This window comes from Miniopterus schreibersii (genome assembly GCF_964146895.1).
Source record: "Miniopterus schreibersii genome assembly, chromosome: 12".
NCBI classification, from domain to species: domain Eukaryota; kingdom Metazoa; phylum Chordata; class Mammalia; order Chiroptera; family Miniopteridae; genus Miniopterus; species Miniopterus schreibersii.
The window spans coordinates 69,635,521-69,658,123 of record NC_138112.1 but is presented as its reverse complement, the minus strand read 5'-3'; the positions used below and the strand labels follow the sequence as shown (position 1 = coordinate 69,658,123).

The 22,603-nt window shown below is 56.9% G+C and overlaps 2 protein-coding genes across 2 annotated transcripts; both read right to left on the bottom strand.

Annotated features, from left to right (window-relative positions):
* Positions 1-2,077: 2,077 nt before the first annotated feature.
* SART1 (spliceosome associated factor 1, recruiter of U4/U6.U5 tri-snRNP) lies at positions 2,078-12,654 on the bottom strand. Its single transcript, XM_081153810.1, has 20 exons — positions 12,274-12,654; positions 10,367-10,424; positions 9,917-9,972; positions 9,217-9,343; positions 8,986-9,091; positions 8,644-8,721; positions 8,431-8,530; positions 8,198-8,340; positions 7,871-8,077; positions 7,085-7,209; positions 6,868-7,004; positions 6,624-6,766; positions 4,654-4,827; positions 4,398-4,508; positions 3,944-4,031; positions 3,352-3,442; positions 3,107-3,242; positions 2,472-2,561; positions 2,240-2,361; positions 2,078-2,159 (listed from the first exon to the last, which is right to left on the bottom strand). Exons 1-20 carry the CDS (start codon positions 12,584-12,586, stop codon positions 2,141-2,143), a joined length of 2,424 nt encoding a protein of 807 aa, XP_081009936.1. The 5' UTR covers positions 12,587-12,654; the 3' UTR covers positions 2,078-2,140.
* Positions 12,655-13,715: 1,061 nt separating this feature from the next.
* On the bottom strand, positions 13,716-21,981 carry TSGA10IP (testis specific 10 interacting protein; the record flags this gene model as incomplete). The annotated part of the gene is given in 9 exon segments (XM_081154226.1): positions 13,716-13,862; positions 14,577-14,701; positions 14,868-14,967; positions 17,636-17,806; positions 19,780-19,927; positions 20,083-20,783; positions 20,882-21,015; positions 21,791-21,943; positions 21,946-21,981. Coding segments are annotated over 9 exon segments (1,704 nt in total). The 3' UTR covers positions 13,716-13,726.
* Positions 21,982-22,603: the final 622 nt, after the last annotated feature.

Here is a 22,603-nt window from a genome sequence, read left to right as displayed (position 1 = left end):
AACATCTTGCTAGTCCCACCTTATACCCACCCCCCATATTTTCTTCATGAGTTTTTAACGGAGTAACTTAAAGCAAATCCCAGATCTCATCGCATTCTTCTATTTGTATATATGATAATATTCACATGTATGTATTTGTTGAAGGAAGTACAGATGTTCTCAGCTATGCTTTGCACCAGCCCCACAAGCCTGAGATCACGCCCCCCATTTTGCAGATAACACCAAGACTCAATGTAAGTTGTTGCCCCAGGTCAGCCAGCCAGTGAGTAAATGGAAAAGCACCCTGACAAGTTAGTGCCAGCTGGCTCGCCCCTAGGCCCCCACTAAGAGCTCTCTGACCCACACCAGCCTGCTTGCAGGCATCACTGCCCCAGTTCCCGAGGGTCAGGGAAGTATTACTGCTGGGGCCCCACCACTGAGCAGCAGTAGCAGAGCGGGGGGCATGCTCTTCCTGGGGCTCGGACCTCAGGATTCGGTGGTGCCTGGCCCCTCCTGCCTCCTCCGGCTGAGCTTCCTGGTTGCTGCCTCGCTGCCCAGCAGGTGGGCAGGCAGTCTGCGGAGGGGTTAGGATGCATCAGGGCAGGAAGGGCAAGCACCCAGCCTGGGGCTCAGCAGCCACAGGACAGAAAAGGAAGCAGGCAGATGGTGTCAACCGGGGAGGGGAAGAGAGGAGGAGCCCGCGTCTGAAAGACCTTCCAAGTCCCTGGCTCACCATTTACTGTCTACCCAGTCAATAGGGTCAGAGTTAAGAGGAATCCTGGGCCAAACCTGGTCAGTTCAACCCTGGTCCCCTGTTGCTCTACACTTTTCTGGCTCTGACAATGGTGACAGCATCCTAACAGGCCACTTCCTGCACTGGATAAAGCATGAGCTTCACCATGAGCTTGGCCAGGGACACTGGACTGCCTGCCAAAACCAGCTGAGCCTCACAGGCTTTGGGAGAAATGGACCGATTCCCCAAATCCTATGCCCATTCTAGACACCCATGGACACCTCCCTGAGGGACCTGAGGACAGAGCCAAAGTGCAAATCACATCAGAACCAGACCTCAAAACTGGGAGACAAGCTCAAACAAGAGTGACTGCTGGGCGAGCTTGCCACGTAAAAACGTCATCAAGAGCAACTGGTCAAGGCAACTGTGTTTTGCTCTTTGCTTCCATTTTTCTGCCCCGATTATTTTTTTAAATTCACTTTTTTCTTTTTTGGTTTCACTTTTTAAAAAATCTGAACCATCTGGAATGTATTTAGGGATAGGTGATGGCGGGACACCGGTTCTGTCCAACTCCTATGGGAGCCACTTGTCACCTCCCCTCTCACAGGGCTCTGGCGCGCCTGCGGCAGAGCGGCCAGCCACCTTGAGCTCACTCCAGTAACTTCCCGCTGTAGCCCTTCCTGGGACAAGGCTCCTGGGAGGCGCTCTAGGGACCCTGCCCGGAGCTGACTCACCCTCTCCTCCACAGACCAAGGGGGCACAAGGACGTGGCAACACCTCCACTCTGTGTAGATCTGCCCCTGCCCTGCCAGGCTGGCCAGTCCTGGGACCTGGAAGCTAGGAGAGACCAGGCGCCCGAGTCTCTAAAATACCTTCCATTTCTAACTGGAAAGCCAGCCTCGCAGAGCATAAGGCGTGACCTTTGACAATGGGCCAGAGCTGTGCTACCATGTGGGGGTTGAGGAGATAAACCACTGGCATGGTCTCAGCTGGCTGGGGTGGGGGTGGGGGTGGAGGACTATCTTAGAGGATCCAGGCTAGTTCTCTCCATTCATCTTGTTTAGTTAGTCCTGTCACCTGACAACCAGGTCTCACCTGGTGGCTTAGCAGAGACCAGACTCGAAGCCACCTCAGAGGGGTCTTGCTCACTTCTGATTTCCAGGTGGATGAATGAATGAATGAGCTCGCTTAATCTTCACAAGACATCGTGTACAAATGGCAGAACTAAGGCTCAGAGAGGTTCAGTGACTTGCCTGAGGTCACAGAGCTGACCACCGAGCCTGCCTAAGGGTGGTGTCCATGCTCCTCCCAGCACTGCCTGCCTCTCCCAGGTCTAACCCTGGAATCTGCACCATGACCAGGGAGGAAAAAATAAGGAGGGAACTTTATTTAATATTAAAGCTGGGGAGGGGTCGGAAGGGAGCCGCTTCATTTGGTGATGGTATTCCTGCGGGGAAAAGAAGGGTATGAGGCTGGAGTGCAGGAGCCCAGGCCCTCCGCTGCCCAGCCACTCGCCCGGCCACTCACGCGTTCATGCTCTTGCCACTGCCGCTGAGCACAATGTATGGTGTCTTCTGGGCCTTTTGCTTTTCCTGGAGCAAAGCCACGGTGCCCAGGGGTGTGTCACTGGAGCTCATCTTCTTCAGGAGCTGCGGGGTCACGGCCAGTCAGCACTAGGTAGGAGAAGCGCAGCCCACAAGCCACCCCAGCACCAGCTGATGTGGAAGCCACCCCCACGTTGTCCCCATGGGCCACCCACCGCCTCTTCGTCCAGTTTCTTCATCCGCCGCTCTGTCTTCATCTTGCCTGAGCCTTTCCCGTGGAAGCGGTGGGACAGCTGCCGGAAAGCCTGGGGACATGGCAGGATCTGTGTTAGAGCTGCCTGTGCCCCACATAGTGGGGAGGAGTGGTTGCCCACCTGGGCCAGGGTGGTGGGAAGGGGGCAGGAGAAGGGGAGACAGGCTCAGGAGATGGATGTGCTGCGCTGGATCTCCCATGACCTGCTGGGCTGGAGCTGGCCCAGGACACATAGAATGAAGGGAGAGGCCAGCAAACCCGGGAAGTGCCCGGGGACAGTGCCGCTAGGTGAGGGTGGAGATGGTGAGGAGGCAAGAGGCAGGCGAGGGCAGGCAGGAGCTCAGTGTCAATGAGACCACAGGGTTGGTCCAGGGCCTAGACATTGCCCGTCAGAATGGTGACCCTGAGGGCAGGTCAAGCCACCAAGGGGGCAGGTAAAAGCAAAGGAACCGAGGCACCTGCCCAACCCTCCCGCCAGGCCTGAGAGGGGGACTGCTATGCCCACCGCAGAGGCCCCGGCAGTTCTCCAGGGCCCGCAGCCAGTGCTGGCTGAGCGCAGAGCCCGTGGTGCCCTGGCTCCGGCTCAGAGGCCCTCACCTCCTTGGGCGTGAGTTTGCGGCCCGTCTCGTCCACATACTCGATCTTAACGTCAGGCTTGTAGCCGTCCTTCTCCTTGAAGTCCTGGGTGAAGCCCCGGTACTCCTCCCGCCGGCTGTACTTGTCATCGATGGCCCTGGTTCCGGACAGAGAGGGCCTCAGGGCCAGTCCCCGCCCCGCCTGGGTTCTGGGAGTTCTGAACTGGCACCAGCCCCTGGCCTTGCCCCCACCCCTGCCACACTCACATCTTGTCCTCGATGCAGTACACTGCTGACGGCAGGGACTTATTGGGTGCCTTCACCCGGGCCACCTTCTGCACTGTTGTCTCCAGCAGCCCTGGGCAGAGGGAGGTGGTGAGGCTCCATGCTGTCCACCCCATCACAGGGGCGCAGCCCCAGTGCAGGCCTGACGCCCCAACTGCAGAGAGGCACTGTGGGACCCTCACAGCCACGCTGCGGGAGTAAAGGCATCAGGCCTGTGTAGACAGAGCAATCAGGTCCCGGGCAGGGCCCAACCAAGTAAACGGCAGGGCTGGGGTCCTGATGCCAGGGTCTCTGCCACAGCCTGGCCTGCTTCCAGTCCCCCACTCTTCCTCAGAGACAGTGAGCCTTGGGGGAGGTGGTGCTCTGTAGGGGACATGTGAGCAAAGCCACCAAGAATGGGGTGATGCAGAGCAGGCCACGCACTCCCATGACTGCCCCACAACCACGTGCAAAAGGAGCGGCTCAGCATTGGGGACAAGAGAAAGAAAGCAGAGGGGACCAGGGAAGCCACACCAGCACCAGGCTGTCATAGCACCCAGGCTCCGGCAGGGTCACAGTGGCTGGAGCCCCTTACCTTTGTTCTGACACAGGAGCAGCGCAGCTGCCAGCCCTCTATTCACGATGGGCTCCTCGTCCAGGATGGTGGTGGAAGAGGCAGAGAACTAGGGGGTGGCACACGGTGGTCAGTGGGCCCATGGACTCCTCACTCCCTACCCAACACACCCGACTCTGGTCCCTTCCATGCCCCAGGGCCTGTGCCGAGATGGCTCATTTGATCCTCACGCTAACCCTATGGACCCCACTTGTGGGCGAGGAGACTAAGGCTCTAAGACAGAGTAACCTGCCCAAGGTCCTGAGCTAGGAAGGGGCAGAGCCGGGCCTGGAGCCCAGGTGTCTGCCTCCAGCCCCAGCCCCACCCCCCCCCGAGGCTGCGTGGCCCCTGCCCTCCCACCCTCCCAGCCCCCCCCCAGGCTGCATGGCCCCCGCCCTCCACCCTCCTAGCCCCCGGCTCGCCCCGCCCTCCTCACGTCCTGATGCTGCTGCTCCTCATCCAGGTTCACTGTGCTCCAGCCAATGTTCTCCTCCCCGTCAGACTCGGAGCCACCGGCGGCCGAGCGTTCCTCGTCCCGTTCGAAGTCCTGGAGGACAGGAGACCAGCGTCAGCCCCAGCAGCCCATCCGGACACAGGCTCGTCACTGAGGACCACGGGGGCCGACACAGCTGCCCACCCCCGGCCCCAGCCAAGAGCAGAGGTCAGTGAAGTGGTGCTGCCTGGAGACCCACCATGAGCTCCTCCTGCTCCTCCCGGTTACCGGCCAGCCCGTAGGTGGGGATCTCCCCCAGCGTGCGGCAGAACTCCGAGGTGGCATTGAACACGATGGCTCCCTTCCGCTCTGGATCCTCATCCTCCTCCCAGCCCCGCTGGCGGGACTCCAGCTTCTTCACAATCTCCACCACCTGGAGGAGGGAGCAGCTGTGGGCAAACCCAGAAGTTCCTGGGGCGGTGCCACTGAGACCCCAGAACCCAAGATCCTCCCTGCTGGAGCAAGACAAGCCATTCCCACTGCCTGGAGTGGACCTGTGATGGTCTCCACTCTGCACCTATCTCACTAGACCACCCATCTGCTCCAAAATTACCAATGGCTCCCTATTGCCCTTTGAGTCAATATCCAAAATCCTACATGGCCCTCATGACCAGGCCCGTGCTGATCCTTTTCCAAAGCTCCTCAACTCACTACCTCAGCCTCACACAGGACCTCACCACTACCTCCAGGACCTGGAGCACACCGGAGCCTCTCTTGCCAATTCCTTGCCACCCACCCTTCTTCTGACGAACTGCTGTTTCAGGATTCTGTAAACATTGCTTCTTCCAAAACCCCTTCCCTGACACCACAGGGCACTCAGATACCCTGTGGAAATTCCACATGCTTTCAGCTCTGAATGCCCCATCCCCACCCTCGCACCCACCCACCCCCACTTTCCTTCCTGTCACAGAGGCTCGGCCTTGCTCCTACTCAGGCCACCCTCCTCCCTGGAATGGCTCTGAGGCCCCTCAAAATTCTTCCCAACATTATCCCCCGACGGCACCCACTGTCTCCTCTATTGTGTCACTGCCATCAGCAAACAAGGATTATGTGGGATCTCCCCTCCCTGAAAAATCCTCCACCCCACATCCCCACTACTCTGCCCCTGACAGCAACCTTCTTGGAGAAGTTTCTAGTCATCACATCCACTTCTGCACCCCTTCCCTTCCATTTTATTATATTACATTTCTTTCTTACTTTGAGAATTCATTTATTAAAGCTGGGGACAATGAAACAACAGGCTTTGGACACAAAAAGCAAGAGGGGATTGCCTAGCCAGGCTCTGCTTTGGCTCCCTAGAAACGTTATAGGAAAGTGAGCCACACAGGGCTGTATGGACTCACTGAGAAATAAGTCACATGACAGAAGTGAGCCTCTTTAGAGCAGGAGAGGGCAAACCACAGCCCCCTACCTATTCTCATAAATGAAGTTTTATGGGAACACAGTCATGCCCATTCATTTATGAACTGTCTGTGGCTGCTTTAGCTATAATGGCCAAGAACCTAAGCAATTCTGACTGTGACCATAAGCCCTGAAACCTCATATACTCACTCTCAGGGCCTTTAACAAAAAGTCTGCCCACTCCTGCTCTATGTATCTCAAGGTCCTGCCCTAACTTCCTCACCCCCACCTCTTCCCAATCCTCTGAAATCACTGGAACTGTTTCAACTGTGACACACCTGACTGCATCTCAGTGGTGTTAGAAAACACCCTACTCCTCCTCAAAACCCTTCCTGCTCTGGTGACACCTAACTCCTGTAGTCTGTCTCCTACATCAGGACTGCTGCTTCTCTGACTCCTCCGCAGGGGCCCCGCCTCTACCCAAGTGGAGAGCAATCCTGCTTCACTGCTCTATCCTCTCTCCAGCCCCACTCTCCCCCTACGGAGGAGATGTAGAGTTAAAAATGTGGACTCTAGAGTCAAGCTGTTCTGCCTTACTCACAGTAGGCATGCAACATGTATGCACAGAAAGAAAACAGGGAAGGATATGACCACTAAAGCATTATATAGTGAAACACTGCAGAAACCTAAAAATCTACAAATAACACATTAAACAAAAAGGAAAACTGGGATTGGAATGCAGGTGCAGCCTCGTAAGAACAGGTCACCACAGACACGCCTGTCACTCAGTCCTGCTGAGGCGCACACCAGCCTCGAGGGCCTCCTTACCTTCTCACCGCTGTCTCGCAGCTGGTGCAGCTGCTGAAGCTGCCGCAACCGGCGCCCCTTCTCCAGCTGCTTCTGCAGCTCCAGCTCCGCCTCATCCTCCTCCAGCACCTCAGGGGACCCAGGTGGCGGCGCTCCGCCCTCCTCTGGTGGAAACACAGGAGATGCCTGCTCAGATCGTCCTCTTGGATCCTGGGCTCTTTTCCCGGCCCCTGCCACCCACCCTCAGCAGGCTGGATCCCCTCACCCTCATCACTGATGTCCATGTTCTCCACTCTAGTGTCATCTGACTGTGGGGGCTCAGGCACTGGCTCCTTCTCCTCCTCTTCCTCCTGGGCCTCCTCATCTCCCTCAGGCACTCGGCGCCGACCCCGGCCCCGCAGTCTTGGGGAAAGAGACCTCTACAGTGAGCATCGGCCCCTAGACCAGCCCAGGCCCCACACGCCACCCGTGTCCAAGCCCACCTGGAACCGAAGTCCCCATCTTGAGTCTGGTCCCCAAGAGGCAGCAAGTCATCGGCCCGCACTACTACCTCCTTCTCCTTCTTACGGATCTTCTTCACCTTCCGCTTGGTCTTTTTAAAGGTCACCTGAGGGGAGGGGAGGAGAGGAGATGTGAAGCAGAAGGAGAGGGCAGGTGCCACGAGCCCATGAGAATGAATACTTCTTATACAGAAACAAGATGTGAGGTGCATGTGAGTACCACCCCACCGCTTGAGATGAGGGAAACTGAGGCAGTGAGGTTAAGTACCTCACCCAATGTCACCCAACAACTAAGGGGGGAGAACTGGGATTGTGAATCTTGGTAGCGTGGTCCCAGAGTCCTGCTCTCAGCCACTTAGCCATGCAGTCTACTGAGCCAGCTACCTCTGTGTTCAGTCATCCCAAATCTACATACAGCAAAATCTACGTACAGCTATAAAACCACGACTCACCAAAGTATCACTAACCCCTGCAACAGCCTTTGAGAGGTGTCTCCTACCATCCCCATTTCAGAAGGGGCACCTCAGACACATAGTTAAAGGACTCACCCAAGGCACAAGCTGGCCATGTGGTAGAGCCTGAACATAAAAGCTGATCCATCTGGCTCACAGTTCCTGTTCTGTCTACACCCACTGCCTCCCAGGCATCTCCCCAGGGCTGCCAATCACTGTTCCTCCACAAGGACTGAGCACAGCTAGAAGACCAGATCTCCCTCCTTAGCTCACCACTGCACCAATAACAAGTGTGGGTGGTGGCCGCAGGGCTCACCATCTCCTCTGGCGTGAGGTACTCGGAGGCGAGCCGGGGCCCGACCGTGCTCAGCGACTGAGCCTGCAGCCGCAGCTTGGCCCGGATCTCTTCCAGCTCCCGCTCCCGAAGGCCATCAGCAGTGCCGCCCTGTTCCAAACGGAAGGAGCGCGGCCGCTCGCCCTCTAGCTCCTCGTCGTACTTGGACAAGATAGAGCGGGGTTTTTGCTGCAAGGCAAGGGGTACATATCAGGAGCCAGCCTGGCTGGTGAAAAACCACAGAGCCACCAACTCCTCAGAGCCCCCACTGCCAAGGCTCCCTGCCCCAGCCCCATGCCGCCCGCCTGCCTGTGCCAAGTCATCCACACTCTCATCATCTGCGTAGGGTAGGTAGTCGGGCTTTTTCTTGCGCAGCTCCACGTTTTTCTCTGCCCGCTCCTTATCTACCAGGTTCACGTTCACCAGCACGTCCTCCTCCTCCTGCAGCACGCCTGGGGACAGGGCAGAGGCAGGGGCCACTCACACTCGCCCTCAGCTCATCAGTGCCTGTGCCCCCAACCAGAGGACCCTACTCAGCCCACCTTTGTCCTTGAGGGTAAGGATCATGGTCTGTCCTTCTTGGAAGGAATCAATGGCATGCTCCACAGTGAGGCCCTGCAAGTCCCGGGCACTGTACCGGTCCTAGAAGGGAGGGGGAAAGTCTGGCAGAGTCAGGAGCCCTGAACCACCCAGCTCTGGATCCCAGCATCAGGGACAGCAGTGCCACTCCCAACCCACTGCCACAGCAACCTCACCTGCCGCCTCTGCCCGAACTCCTCCTCCACCAGAGTGCTGACACCAAACTCTTGGTCCATCTCCTCCAGCAGCTTGGCCTATGGGACAGCCAGGGAAGGGGGTGACCTATGACCTCAGGCCATTCAGGTTCACCTGAAGACACACAGGGCTTTATCACGTGGGAGTGCAAAGAGGGCAGGCCTTGCAGGCAAGCCACTGAGAATCCAAAGCAGACGCCATTGACCACAAACCTCATACCTCTCTGAGCCCAGCCTCACCTCCCAGGGGTCAGCCTCCTGCTTCACCAGCTAGTCAGACCACCAGGGGCATGGAGCAACCACCCCCAGCTGCCAGGTCCTCACCCTCTTCTCTGCCAAGTCCTTCTCCTTCTGAAGCTGCCGGCTCCTCTCGATCCAGGCTGCAGTGTCATCCAGCCAGGGGTCATCCTCCCCCAGAGTCTTTATCTTCCTGAGGAGGGAAGAAAAGTGACCCTTTGGCAGCCCTGCTCCTGCTCCCCCACCCCAGCTGCAGAGGTCCTTGGCAGAGCTCCTTGGCAGCCCTTCCCTTGCCCACTCTGGCTGGGACCCCCTCACCCCAGCTTTTGGTTCAGAAGGCGCTTTTCTTTGGCAGCCGCCAGCTTTTCTCGTAGCTCTTCTCGTTGTCGTAAGGCCATGGGGTTGATGACATCGGCTGCCACGGGCTCCTCTTTGGTGCCCGCCTCTGGAAGGGGGGCCCAGACGTGAGGCTATGCCTGCCCATGGCTGGTGGGGAGAGGAGGGAGCCACTCACCCTGCCCCCTTCCAGCTCAGGGGGCCAGAAGGGGCCAGGAGGAGGGGGAAGGAACCTTCACCTCCCTACCCCCACTTCATCCCCACACTCCCGTGTCACCCCACACAGCATGGTGGGACCCTCTCTGCCTTCCAAAGCCCCTCAAATCATGCTTAAAACCCAACACCCATACAGCTCCAATCAGTATGCAGTAACTGTGCAAATCTCTCACACAGGCAGTGAGGAGGCAAAGCCAAGTGTTCAAACTTAAAGAATATGCTGAGCTGCTCTGTCTGTGGAGTAGCCACTCTCAGTCTCACTGCTTCACTAATAAATTCTCTTTCTCTTTAAGCTAAAAAAGGAAAGAGGGAGGGAGGGAGCTGAGCGCCATCATGAAAGCAAGGAATCCCATTCCTCTCAGCAAGTACACATACAAGACCACTAGCTGGTACTGAACCTATGCTCTAACCACTTTCCTCTATGCCAAATGCCCCCCCTCACCCCCATCCTCAGCCACACACTCACCCTTCTTGACGGCATTGACCTCCAAGGGTTTCAGCCCCAACTTCGCCCGGAGTTTACTGAGGACAAGAGATACAAGTGTTAGGAGCTGTTAAAAAAAACGGGGAACCAAATACATTTCTGGATAGACGGGTGAAAACAGGATGGGACTGAGTGGTCCTAAGGGTCCCAAACACAGGGTCTGACCCAGGGAGCCCAGGACACTGGGAAGGGCACTGGTTTCCAAATCAGGGAACACGGGCGCTAGGCCTGGCCTGTCCCTAGCCAATGGAATGCCAGACTTCCTCTCGGGCATTAGTGTCCTCTTATAACTCAAATGGTTGGCTACTGTGATTTACATGGCACTTCCAGATACAGCCAGAAAGCCTTCGAATGTGAAAGCCTCCCTAAGGCAGCTGCTGCAGCCCTACCTGTTTCAGACAGAAAAGTGGAGACAAAGGAGGTAGCACTTACTTAGTCTCCTCGATGCTAAGTGATGAGGCATCTCCTGAGCTGGTTTTGGAACTGGCAGCTGGAACAAGAAGCATGGCTCAGGAGCTGAACACAAAGCCAAGAAGCCGTATCTTCGGCCTGAGCTGCGGGGCCAAAGAAGAGGGCCCTTCACCAGCACCAGGCTTTGCTGAGACACCAGAAAACAGCAGCAATCTCCCACCCCAGTAACTCCTTCTACCTGAGTCTCCATCTCTGGGAAGCCCACCTCTTCTACATACTTGCTTTTCTTGACCCAAAATACCCAACTTTCTGCATCCCTCACTTTGCTACCCTTTCCCTTTTGTGTATGCTGTTTTCAGCCCCGCATTGCCTCACTCTGACGAAGCCCTATCCAAATGCAACCTCGTGCATGAAGTCCTATTCAATTTTTGATCAGAATGAATTGCTCTCCCCAAACTCCACAGCACAGTTGGTCATTTCTGGGTCTGTTACTCCCCCACGAGGCAGGGGCCATGTTGGCAGCATGACCGTGTCCTCTGCAATTCATGCAGTCAAGAAACACAGTTATTGGTGCCTACTCTGTACTGGATGTTGCAAACACAGAGATAAAGAAGCATTTCAAACTTCCTCCATCCACCTCACAAACAGCAAATAACTTCACTGAACAAACAGAAGCTCAACACTCTCAGATGGAGCTCCCCCAACCAGCCGCCACCACGCGCTCATCCTTCCTGCATTCCCACCCCACAACCTGCCTCCTCCCCTTTATCCCACCTGGCCCCTGGATCCCAGTGCCTCCAGAGTCTCTTCAAGGTCTCCAGCCTCCTTATTTCTAAATCCAATGGATTCTTTTCCTGCTTTTGCTTGATCCCGTGGTGTGTAACACTTCTGATCACTTCCTTCTTCTAACAATACACTTTTCCCATAGATCCCATAACACAAGATTCTGTGGTTTTCCTGCCTTTTTGGCTATTCTACCTCCTTTTCTGTAGTGTTTTGCTCCACCTACTACTAAAATATTAGCATTTCTCAGGTTGTACTCCTGACCCCAGCTTCTCACTCCCCACTCTCAGGGGACTTCCTTTGCCACCTCTCCCAAACTGCTCTATCCAGCCCAAACCCTGGGTTTCTCACAGGTTTCTCCCATACACGTCAAATGCAACACTCTCCAAAACTTAATTATCTTGCCTCAGAAGGCTGCTTCTTTTCCAAACTCAACTTCAGCGGATGACACCCCCCCCCCCCAGTTGCTCAAGACAAAATTCCAGTCATCCTCAATTCCTTCTTTTCCTTTCCACCCTCATTCAGGTGTGTTAATTCCTCTTCCAAACCACCTCTTCAATCTATCCAAGTCTGTCCACCCCAGGGCTGTTGCCCTGGTGCCGGCTACGCCTGGCCTCCAGCCTTGACTACCCCTGAGCCAGCACCCAGCGCAGCGCTCTTCGCAAAGACGCATGTGGTCAGCTCACTCCCCAATTCAAACCCATGGCTCTACTGCGCTCGGGACAAAGTTCCAATTCCTCAGTGAGACCTACAGGGCCCTTCGCATTTGGAGCCCTACCTCACAGCCTCGTGTCTCCAACGTGAGCCTTACGTGATTCGCCCACCCAGTACCAGGTTTTCTCTTGCCTCTGTACATGTTGGGGCCACTTCATTCATTCATTCACTCACTCATTACACTTATTGAGGGCCTGTGATGCGCCAATTGAGGAAAACAAAATTTCTGCCCTCGCAGAGGTCAGTAAAGGAAGACAACCTTTAATCTCAAACGCTGGTAAGAAGACATTTTAGTAAGCGCTGACAAGGCCAGCCCACGGACGCCTCCGCCTGGCGTGCGGGGCCGGCACTACCTCCAGCCCCAGGGAACCCCGGGCAGCCCCAAGACCCCCGGCCGCCCGCCCCGCCCCCTGCGCAGGCCCCGCCCTCACCGGCCTCATAGCCGTCGTCGCGCTTCTCCCGCTTCACGCGCCGCTCGGAGGGCTCGGCCTGGCTGCGCTCCCGCCCGTGCGCCCCGCTGCGGGCCTCTGTCTCGGCCCCGCGCCGTCCGCCCCCGCGCTCGGCCCCCCGTTCCCGGCTCCGCTTCCGTCGTTCGCCACCGCTGCTGCCGCCGCCGCCACTCCGGTGCTTGTGTTTTTTATGCTCCCGGTGTCGCGGCGGCTGCTCGGTGGCGCCCCCGGTGCCGGCCGCCGCTGTCGTCCCGGCCACCTCCTTCTCCCCGCGGTGCTTCTTTGATGACCCCATGGTGGCACGTCTGCCCGGAGCCCGGCAGCCACCGAGGCCCGACAACGCAAAATGGGAAAACTTCCGGGTCGCCCTGAGGCCGCGGTCGTGTTGCCGGAAACCAAGAGCGGCTGCTTCCGTCGCTCGCCTTGGAGGCTGCCCCGGAGGCTCACGGGAAGGCCGGGGTTGGAGCGGAATGCGCAATCGCAGCTGCACTGGGGAGAGGTCTTGGGGCTGGCGGTCCGACTGCGCGTGCGCTCCCTCAGGGGCGCGGACCCGGTTGGGACGTGGTCTGGAGAACGGTCCCAAACCATGGGGACCTGGAGGGCCTCTCAGCCTGCCTCCCCAGGGCTGGAGGCGTCTCCCTGCCTCCCTCCGCTTGCACACCCCAAGCCCCGGACGCTCACTGTTTCACGGACTCCGAGGACAGCTCCCCAATAAGGCGTCCTCCCGGTGGACTCCCCGGGATCGTGCCTCCATCGGCTGCTGGACGAACCAGCACGTTCAGCTCGAGACGCCGAGCTCCACAGCCCAGCCGCCGAGTCCCTCTAACCAGTACTGTCGGCAAATGCTGCCTTCCCACGTTCTCTGGATTCGGTTTTTTAACCTGCGATTTGTGAACTGCAGAAGAGCTGTGTCTGTGAACCTCTGAAATTGGGTATAAAATTTGGCACAATTGTGTGAGCTTTTTTTTCTTTCTTGAGTAGAGAAGCTATAACCTGAAGTTACTTAAAGTTAAAAGCCCGGTTCACACAGTGTCTCCTGACCCCCCAGTTGCTCCTTCTGGCGGCCCCTGTGCGGAGGTCCGTCTGCTACGGTGTGATGTGTGCGCCCCTTTAAAGGTCCGCCCTACTCCCCCATCGCACTGGCAGTTCTCAAAGGCAGAGGCCATCCTGTACTATTCATTCTTGAATTTCTAGGACCCAGCATATAAGATGGGGGAGGGGGGACGACAGCAGTGTGTCGCAGCTGTTGCTCTGTGAGATGCCCCACTCAGGAGCAGAGGCAGGCTGAGGGTGCTGGTGGCTGGAACAGCCAGAGCCCCTGGGGGTGGGGGGACAAGCCAAACCTGTTGCCTACCCACCTGTCACCTCCTACTCCCAACCTACAGTCTCTTCCCACCACCACCAGAAATCCCACACAGTATTTTCCATAAAGCCTTTAATTTTTATCTAAGGGACTGGATTCCCAGTCCGAGTTTGGGGTGGAGTGCCTCTCAGGTTGGCTGCCGGTGGTTTCTGTCCTTGTGGGGCTCGGAGAAGAGTGCTCCATTCTCTCCCCTACTGACCTGTGGCTCCTTAAAGATGGAAAGATAGAAGCCACTGGACTCTGCAGCTCCCCAACCCCACACCCAATGGTACCTGGGCTGTAGGAGGGGAAAGGCCGTTGTCACTGATGATATGGGTTCAAATATGGCTCCTATGCTGCGAGACCTGGGGAAGTGACTCTTCAAGCCTCAGCTCCTTCCTATGAATTAGGTCTCATAGTCCCTGCTCTGCTCCAGTTTGCTCTAAAGCATAAGGGCAGTACACGGGATGACTGGCATGGCACCAGCCCATGATGGAGGCTTGGTGCGTGGCCACTCAGACGGCACCAGCTTCCCAGGCTGGCTCTGCTGCTTATTTACTGCCGTGTCCTTGGGCAAGACCCTGCCCCTCAGGTCTTTAGTTTCCTCACTGAGAAGTGGGGGGAATAACCCTGGCCCACCTCACTCAGGGGACAGGGAGGACAGAGCCTGGGGAAGTACCTGCTGACTGCTAGAGTGGCAGAGTCTTCCAGGTCATGGAGGGGGAGGGAGGGTGGACAGGGCAGGACTGACGCTTAGACTCAGGGTGGCTCCGTGTGGCTGGCTGCCCACGGAATTCCTCAGTCTTCCCCCAGACTTCCAGCACAAGCTGAAGGGGGGCAGAGGGACTGCTGGAGGACACCCTGCAGGGCCCAGAGCGCTGGTGACGGTCCTTCTCCCCACAGCTGGGCAGCGCCAGTTTCTTGGCCAGCTGGACGGCCTCACCTGGGTTTCCGGGAGGTGCCTTTGGTGTCCCCCTTTCTTGCCTCAGCCAGCAGCTGTTCCTCATCCAGTCCCAGTGCTGACAGCACCTGGGAGAAGCGCCGGGTCACGGTGAGCCGGGCGTTGGCCTGAGGAGAAAGGGAATCCCACTGTGCACCGGGGCCCCAAGGACAAGTGGGGCTCTGATTACTGAGGGGGTCCCAGGGCTTCCAGATGGGCAGCAGCCTGGGGTCCCATGTAAGGGGCCCACTCCACCTCGCCTCGCTACCCACAGAGCTGGGCGCTAGCCCTCACCTGCATGGCCTGCTGGAACAGGTAGGGCCGGGCCTGCACCCGGTGCTGGATGCCCTGCAGCTCGGCCTGGTACTCAGCAAAGCGCTGCCGCTCCTGGCGCCTGTGGGGAGACCGGCCTCTGGGCAGCTGCCATGGACACAACCCATCCCCACTCTGAGCCGCTCCTTCCACTAAGGACCTCATGTCCTCCCGCCCTTCCCTTATAAAGCCATTGCATTTCTGTCCTCGCCCTGGGTTCCTCCTGAGGTCAGTGGTGGAGGAATTAGTATTTGCCCCATTTTGCTCATGACTCCCCTGGGACTCAGGAGGGTTGAGGGACTTTACCAAGGTTGTGCGGCTGGGACCTGAGATACTGAGGCCTGTGCTGAAGCCTCCAGGCTGAGCAGCCAGGGCTCACTCACCCTCCCAACCACCCCCAGGGGAGAGCGGCCAGTGCTGGCTTCTGAGCAACTGGGTGTCTGCTCGCACAGCCTGTGCCTTCCTGGCGTCTGCACCCTGCACCTTCTCACACTGGCCCTGTGAGGAGGAAGCTGTGGCTGTGGGCTGAGGCTTTGGGAAAAGCCCTGCGCTGGGCTCTGGGCTGTTTTCTCCTCTGTGCTATAGCAGGGATTGGGTGAGCTTGCCAGCATTTGCTGTGGTTCTTATAAGCGGACAGCTCAGAAAATGGGACAGAGGAACTAAAAAATGTGCTGCAAATAAAAGAACACATCCTGGAAAGATCAAGTTTCCATTGGAGAAGCACAAACCCATTCATAAAACCCAGTGTGTGCACGCGTCCCAAATGTGTGCACAACTAGCTGAGCCTCCTGGCAGCAAGAGGGGCCCTCTGGCTACATCGCACGCAGGCCCAAGCATCCTGTGAGGCACTTAGGAGAAGCTGTGGGGTGTGGTGGCAGCACCCACAGACAGTATGGGAGGGGAGAAGACTCCCACTCACGCTGGGACCTTCAGCAAGTCTGCTGGGCCCCATCCTTGTCTATGAGCCAGGGAGGGTATCTTCCTCCATTCAACAAAAAGAGGTGGACTTGAAAACCCATGACCAGGAGCAGAAGTTACTGCAAACAGGAGTCTTCGCCATTCAAGAGGGACTTTATAGCAGTTACAGGGGGTAGCGCAGGGGGAAACATGGACTGGCCTTCAGTCTGTCCTGCCCATGGTGTCAGTACCTTTTCCTGCTTGATTCTTTATGCTGTTTCTGTTAGAATGGAGAGAAAGCACATGTCTGGGAGCCCTGCGTGAAAAGGAAGCATGCTGCCCGGCCAGCGTGGCTCAGTGATTGAGCGTCAACCCATGAACCAGGAGGTCACAGTTCAATTCCCCGTCAGGGCACAGGCCCGGGTTGCAGGCTTGATCCCCAGTAGGGGGCGTGCAGGAGGCAGCCGATCAATGACTCTCTCATCATTGATGTTTCTGTCTCTCTCTCCCTCTCCCTTCCTCTCTGAAATCAATAAAAACACATTTTTAGAAAAGAAAAGAAAAGGCAGCGTGTCAGTGGATGTCAGCCATGTCCATCATCTCCCCACCACAGGGCGACCTCTTTTGTGCCGACCCTCCTGAGCAGGGCAGAGTCTCCACGCAGCTCAGACAGGAAAGTTCACAGGCCGTGAAGGCTGAGAGGCCCCACGGGAAATGCCTGCTCCCAAGTAGAGAATGAAAGGTGCTGTTTGAAACACTCCTCTCACCGACGTCTGCCCCTGGGAGTTTGAAACCTTACGCCTCCTGCCTTAGTAAAAGCTATGAACTTGAGATCTGGAAAGAAGGATCTCCCAGAATGAAAGAAGGTGAGGTGTGGAAAGGGCTGCCCTGGTGCCAGCTGCACCCAGTAGATACTCAATGTTGATGGCATCGGTGCTCAGAGTGTTACCTGTTTCACTAGGTTGGGCTTTGGGAAAAGAGCCTGGGTATCGAGCCCTCCAGGACAGTGCAGCAAGGTGGCTAACTGCCTGCCTGGGTTGGAGTCCCAGCTTTGCAGCTCACTTGTTTCCTTTGGAAAATCATTTGAGCTCTCAGATACTCAGTTTCCTCATCTGTAGAATCATGGGAATGGTGATACCTACCTACCTCATGAGCCTGTTATAAGTCTAAAAGAGAGTTTCTTTTAAATATGCACTTGTGGAGTTTGTTTTCTAAAATATGTTTTGGTTAATTTCAGGGAGAGGAAGGGAGAGGGAGAGAGAGATAGAAACATCAATGATGAGCATCGTTGATCAGCTGCCTCCTGCTTCCCCCCTACTAGGAACTGAGCCTGCAACCCGGGCATGTGCCCTGACCAGGAATCGTACCCGTGACCTCCTGGTTCATAGGCCGACACTCAACCACTGAGCTACGCTGGCCGGGCTCTGAGGGGTTTTTTAATGGTCAAAATATAAGGAGAGAATAGAACAGATGACTCCTCACCAACCGCGAACAATGGCTGTCTCCAGGAGGGGCCACACGTGCTGTCCACATTTTACATCAACTGGTTTAGAAATATCTGGATTTTTATAGTAAGTATGCCTGGCTTTGGAAATCAGACTTGGAAGTGTGAGAAAGCACGGGGAAGATTTAACCTGAGCATCTGTCAGCTTTAGAGATTATTTACGGGGCGACCTTGGCCCAGCCCCTTCTCCTGAGTGGCACTGTCCTGACCGATAGAGCGGGGCCCAGGGCCGCCGCCTGCCCGCAGGGCTGGAGGACCACAGCGCAGGCTCCCGCAGGGGAAGGGAGGGCCGGGTGTGCGGGCCTCCTCCCCACCGCCCGCCCCCGGGCCCTCCGCAGCCGTCCCCTACCTCAGCTCCTCCAGCCTGCGCTGGGCGGCCGCGGGCCCCCGGCTCCTCCTGGGCGCGTAGGCCGCCAGGCAGCGGGCCACCTGCTGCTGCACCCGCTGCTCGCGCGCCCACCGCAGCTCCGCCCGCTGCTGCTCCTGCTGCTGCTGCCGCTCCCAGGTCTGCAGCAGGCTCCTAGGGCCGGGGGAGGGCGAAGGGGATGGAAGAAGTCCGCGGGGAACAGAGGCCTGCGAGGGTCAGGGGCCAGGTGGGGAGCATGGGGCAGGGTTAATGCATTTTGGCTTGAGGGACAGACAAGTGGATGAATGGATAAAAAACTAAAACAAAATGGTGCTGCGATCAATGGATGGACGGATGGACGGATGGACGGATGGACGGATGGACAGATGGACGGATGGACGGATGGACGGATGGACGGATGGATGGATGGATGGATGATGGATGGATGGACGGACGGATGGATGGTGTGGATGGTTGAAGAGACAACACCTAGATCGGCCTGGACCATTCTTCCCCCAGGTCTGTGGCCGGTTCCTTCTCACCAACCAGGGCTGTGCTCAGGTGTCAGGGAAAGAGAGGCTCCCTGAGCATCCCGTCTACCTCTCAGCTATCTTCCAGCTCTAGCTGTGCACCTTGTTCATTTCCTCATTAATTACCCTTCCTCCCAAGTAAAATTAAGCCTCAGGAAGGCAGAGTTTTTTATCTGTCCTGATACATTCACCACCAGTGTATCCCCAGCAGCTGGAACAGCGCCTCACATAGAAACTCAACATTAGTGAAGTCATGCATAATTGAATCATGGTCAGACAGAAAGATGGACAGATAGACAAAGGGGTAGATGCAGTTATTCAGTTAGCACATATTTATTGAGCACCCACTATGTGCCAAGTCCTGCGTAGGGAACCAGAGGGGCTATGATGAGTAAGGTGTGGCACCTGTCCTCAGGCTGTGCGCAGGGAGGGGCAGACAGCCCAGCGCCCCAGTGCAGGGCCACGTGGCAAGAGCTATGGTGGAGGCAAGCCCAGAGAACTTCCTGGAGGGGCCTCTGACTTGAGAGTTGAGAGATGCATCTGAATTAGCTGGGCAGATGAGGAGGGAGGGAGAGCATGGGGCAGTCCAGCCCCTCTGACCAACTGGCATGGGAGACAGGAGCCTCCTTACCAAGGAATCTGGGCTTTGTCCCAAGGGCACAGGGAAGCATGGAAGAATTTCAAGCAGGAGATGACAGTGACAGGGTAAGAACTGAGGGGCACTTTCAGAAGGCTGAATGATTTCTCACCTACCACTTCTATTTATTTATTTTTTTAATCTTCACCTGAGGATATTTTTTCCATTGCTTTTCAGAGTGGAAGGGGGAGAGAGGGAGAGAAGCATCGATGTTAGAGAGACACATGGATTGGTTGCCTCCCACACACGCCCCAACCAAGGCCGGGGATGGAGCCTCCAACTGAGGTACGTGTCCTTGGCCAGAATCAAACCCAGGACCCCTCAGTCCGCGGGCCGACGCTCTAACCACTGAACCAAACCAGCTGGGGCACACCTACCACTTCTAATCGGTCACTAAGGCCTACTGAGCCAGGCTCCAAATGGACACCCCCCACTCCCATGGCTACCTGGTTCAGGCCCTTATCATCTCTCACCTAGACAATGCCAACAGCCCCCCACCCCCATCCAGTCTTTCCCCTCTGCCCCCACTGTCTCTTGTTCAAGCCCCAAGTACAACAATTATCTAACTCTACTGCCATTATTGTTGCTTTGCTCATCTGTCTCCTTTCCCAGCAGACCTTGAGCTTCTTAGGTCTGGGCCAAGTCTTTTTATCTTTATATCTTGACGATGCATGAGTATATGCTCAATATATGTTGCATTAATCACTTAATTAATAAATTATGGATGGATAGAAGATTGGAAGTAAATGAAAAGTTGCTTGTGTCAATAGACAGTTGGCCAAGCAGACAGAGAGACGGATGGATGGATGGATGGATGGATGGATGGATGGATGGATGGATGGACGGACGGATGATTGGGTGATCAAAAGACTGGTGAATGGATAAATGGGGGAATGAACGAGAGGATGAATGACTGTCTCTTAGAGAACTGGCTCCTTCTCTGCTCCCTGCCCTTGGCTCCCACCCTCCTGCCACCTTACCTGGTGGCCTCCTGTCGTTTGTGGAAGGTGCGGTTAGGGAAGTTGGCAAACAGGAGTGTCGCATCATCTCCCAGGGCATGGGCCTTCTCACTCCTGTTGGAGGCCTGGACCGCAACCCGCAAAGCCTTCCAGGGATGCTTTTTGGGGCCTATCCACAGTGGGAGAAACAAGGGACTAGCCTCTCCCCTGGCCCATTGGGCAATTCCACCTGGCACCTGGAGCACAGGCCAGACCTGGCCCAGGTCACTGGCTCCCCACCCCTGCAACTTCCTAGGGAACCCAGGCATTGAGCCTCACACTCACCACAGTCCAAGTTTTGCTCTAACTGCCTCTGCAGGTTCTCCAGGTCCCACATCCCCTCCAGCTCCGTGGCCCTTGCCTTCCTCCTCTGTGGTCCTTGGGGGTTGCTGGAGCCGGGGTTGCTTCCTTGGCACTGCAGTTCACCCTCCTCGGGGGCCTCCACGCAGGAATTCTGCCCCGTTCTCCAAGGGCCTGTCCTCCTGGAGGGGGCCCTGTCCTCCTCCTCCTCGCCCTCTTCTGTGGCCTCTGCAAACCATTCCTCCTCCAAGATCAACCCCCTCCTGGGGAGCTGGAGCAGTTCCCCAGGGCTCTGGCCCCTCTCGGCCTCCTCAGCAGCCTCCTCGGACTCCGATCCTGATCCCGACCTCTTCCCAGGTGACTGGAGGCCAAGCTCACCGGGCAGCTCCAGCTCTTGGCCCTCCCCTTGGCCAGAAGAGGTGGAGACGCAGCCCCAGGCCCTGAGCTGCTGTCTCCTTTCCAGGTTTCGCACCTTCATCTTCCAGGATAAGTCGGGGTCCTCTAGACAGCTGGCAGGAGACTTATGGCTGGACTTGTGCTGGGGGACCGCGGGGGTCAAGGGCAGGGCGTGGTGGCCGGGGGCAGAGGGGGAGCCCAGCTGAACCGGGATCTGGCCATCGGTGGTAAAGCTCTCCCAGGCCCACTGGAAAGGGAAGGAGGGTTTCCGAGGAGGAGAGAGAAAGAGGCTGCGGAGGGAGAGGGCAGGGGCAGAGGTCAGGGTCAGGGCCCAGCCCCCAGCGGGGCCTGACCCCAGCCTCCTTCCCGCCCGCCCGCAGCCGCTTACTCTTCAGCCTCGGCACAGCTGCCGCCTTTCTTGTTCCTGCCCCTGGGCCTCCGGTTCTTCTCTGTCGTCTGCCCTGCACTCTGAGATCTCTGTCGCTGGCCCCGAATGACACCATTACCTCTCCCAAGACTCCCCTGGGCAAAGAGAGGAGAGGCGGCCCAGCTCCCAGACCACTTTACACTTCCCCCAGGAGGCCCTCCCCTTCTCTGCACCTTGGCCTGCACCTAAAACTGGCTGATAGCTACCTCGATTCATAACATTAAAACAGCAACAGCTCAGGAGGTGCTCAGACTTTCACGCATTAACTCATTTAACCTTCCCCAGGACCCTGTGAGGTAGGTCACGCCCATCATGGAGATGAGAGCACTGAGGCTCAGAGAGGTAAAGTCATTTGACTCAGGTCACACGACTAGTAAATGGAGCCAGGACCTGAACACATTGTATGCGGGAAACGTATTTACACGTTTTACGTTGACTGGTAGTAGAGCGCGCAATAAAAACTACCCGCAAACAATGTGTGAACATGTTGAGTCTGTCCCCAGAGCCCAGGTTTGTCACCATTGCACTGTGCTGCCTCTGGGCCCTGGGCAGCTCTTCTGAATGCCCCATAGGGCCTCAAACTTGCTAATCGAAGGTGGAGGAAATTCATTGTCTTCTCCAAACCCTGCTCCTCTCTCAGTGCTCCCTAAATTGCTCCATCGGGAGCCTGGGCGTCATCTCCTGGCCTCCTCCTCGTCTTCACCCCCATCCTTATAGGCCTCCCCAGGGTCCCGTCCCCCCTCGAGCTTCCCTGACTCTACTGGGCCCAGCTCAGTCTCATGGCTTCTCAAGGGCCTCCTTCAGCCCTGGCCTCCCCTGACCCAAGAGAGCCAGCCTGCCTCTGGGCAGTTGGAAGTCCCCCTACCTCACCTGCTTAGCCTGGGGGATGCCTGACAGAAGCTTGAGCAGCCCTGTGTCCATCCTTGGAGCCTGGAGCCGGGGGTCCTGCCCTGCTCTCCCCGATGTGGTCCTGACCAACTGTTGGTGGGTGTTTAGCATATTGGTGTCCTGCCCCACCCCCCACCTCCATCAGCCAGCCTTGGAACTGTCCTCTCCACCATCTCTATGGCAACCAGTCCTCAGCCAGTCCCAAGGGCTCTGGCAAACAGCAGACCAGGAAGGGTGAGCCAGGGTATATGAGGTCAACTTCCTTCCAGAGGGGAGAGTTCAGCAGGGTGCTGAGGACTAGTCCAAGCCTAGGAGTCCAGAAACCCAGGGCCAACCCCTGCCTCTGCGGCCTCCTCCGCGACCTGGTGTGAGTCCCCTGCCTATGCTTGGCTTGTGTTTCCCCATCTATCTGTAAAATGGACCTTAAGACTCAGCCATCAGGAAGGGACCTCGCACTCCGCGAAGATGACAGATGGCACCTGAGGCAGGCCCTCTCCCTCTGCCTGCCTTCAGGGCTGCCCCCAGCCTTGGCTGACACCCTGTGAGAGCCAAACTGAACTCTCACAAGGTTTTGTTCAGACCACTTGCCCTCCCGGGCCCTGGCAGGGTGGGAAAGGCCAGAAAGCTGAATGCCATGTCCAGGAGCAAGGCAATAGGCAAACCAGAGCTGGAGAAAGCTCTGCCGGGAGTTGGAGCATTTAAGTCTTACCTCAAACTTCTAAGCAGCACCCAAAAGCCTTGACATGGTAAATCCCCATAGGACACATGGTGCTGACCACTACCACCAGCAGCATA

Excerpts from the sequence above, each read along its gene's own strand:
- SART1 (XM_081153810.1), bottom strand. The coding sequence starts at position 12,586 with ATGGGGTCATCAAAGAAGCACCGCGGGGAGAAGGAGGTGGCCGGGACG. Across the intron at positions 8,531-8,643 it reads AGTTCGGGCAGAGGCGGCAG|GACCGGTACAGTGCCCGGGA; the intron begins GTGAGGTTGCTG and ends CCTCCCTTCTAG. Across the intron at positions 4,828-6,623 it reads TGCGAGACAGCGGTGAGAAG|GTGGTGGAGATTGTGAAGAA; the intron begins GTAAGGAGGCCC and ends TCCCTCCTCCAG.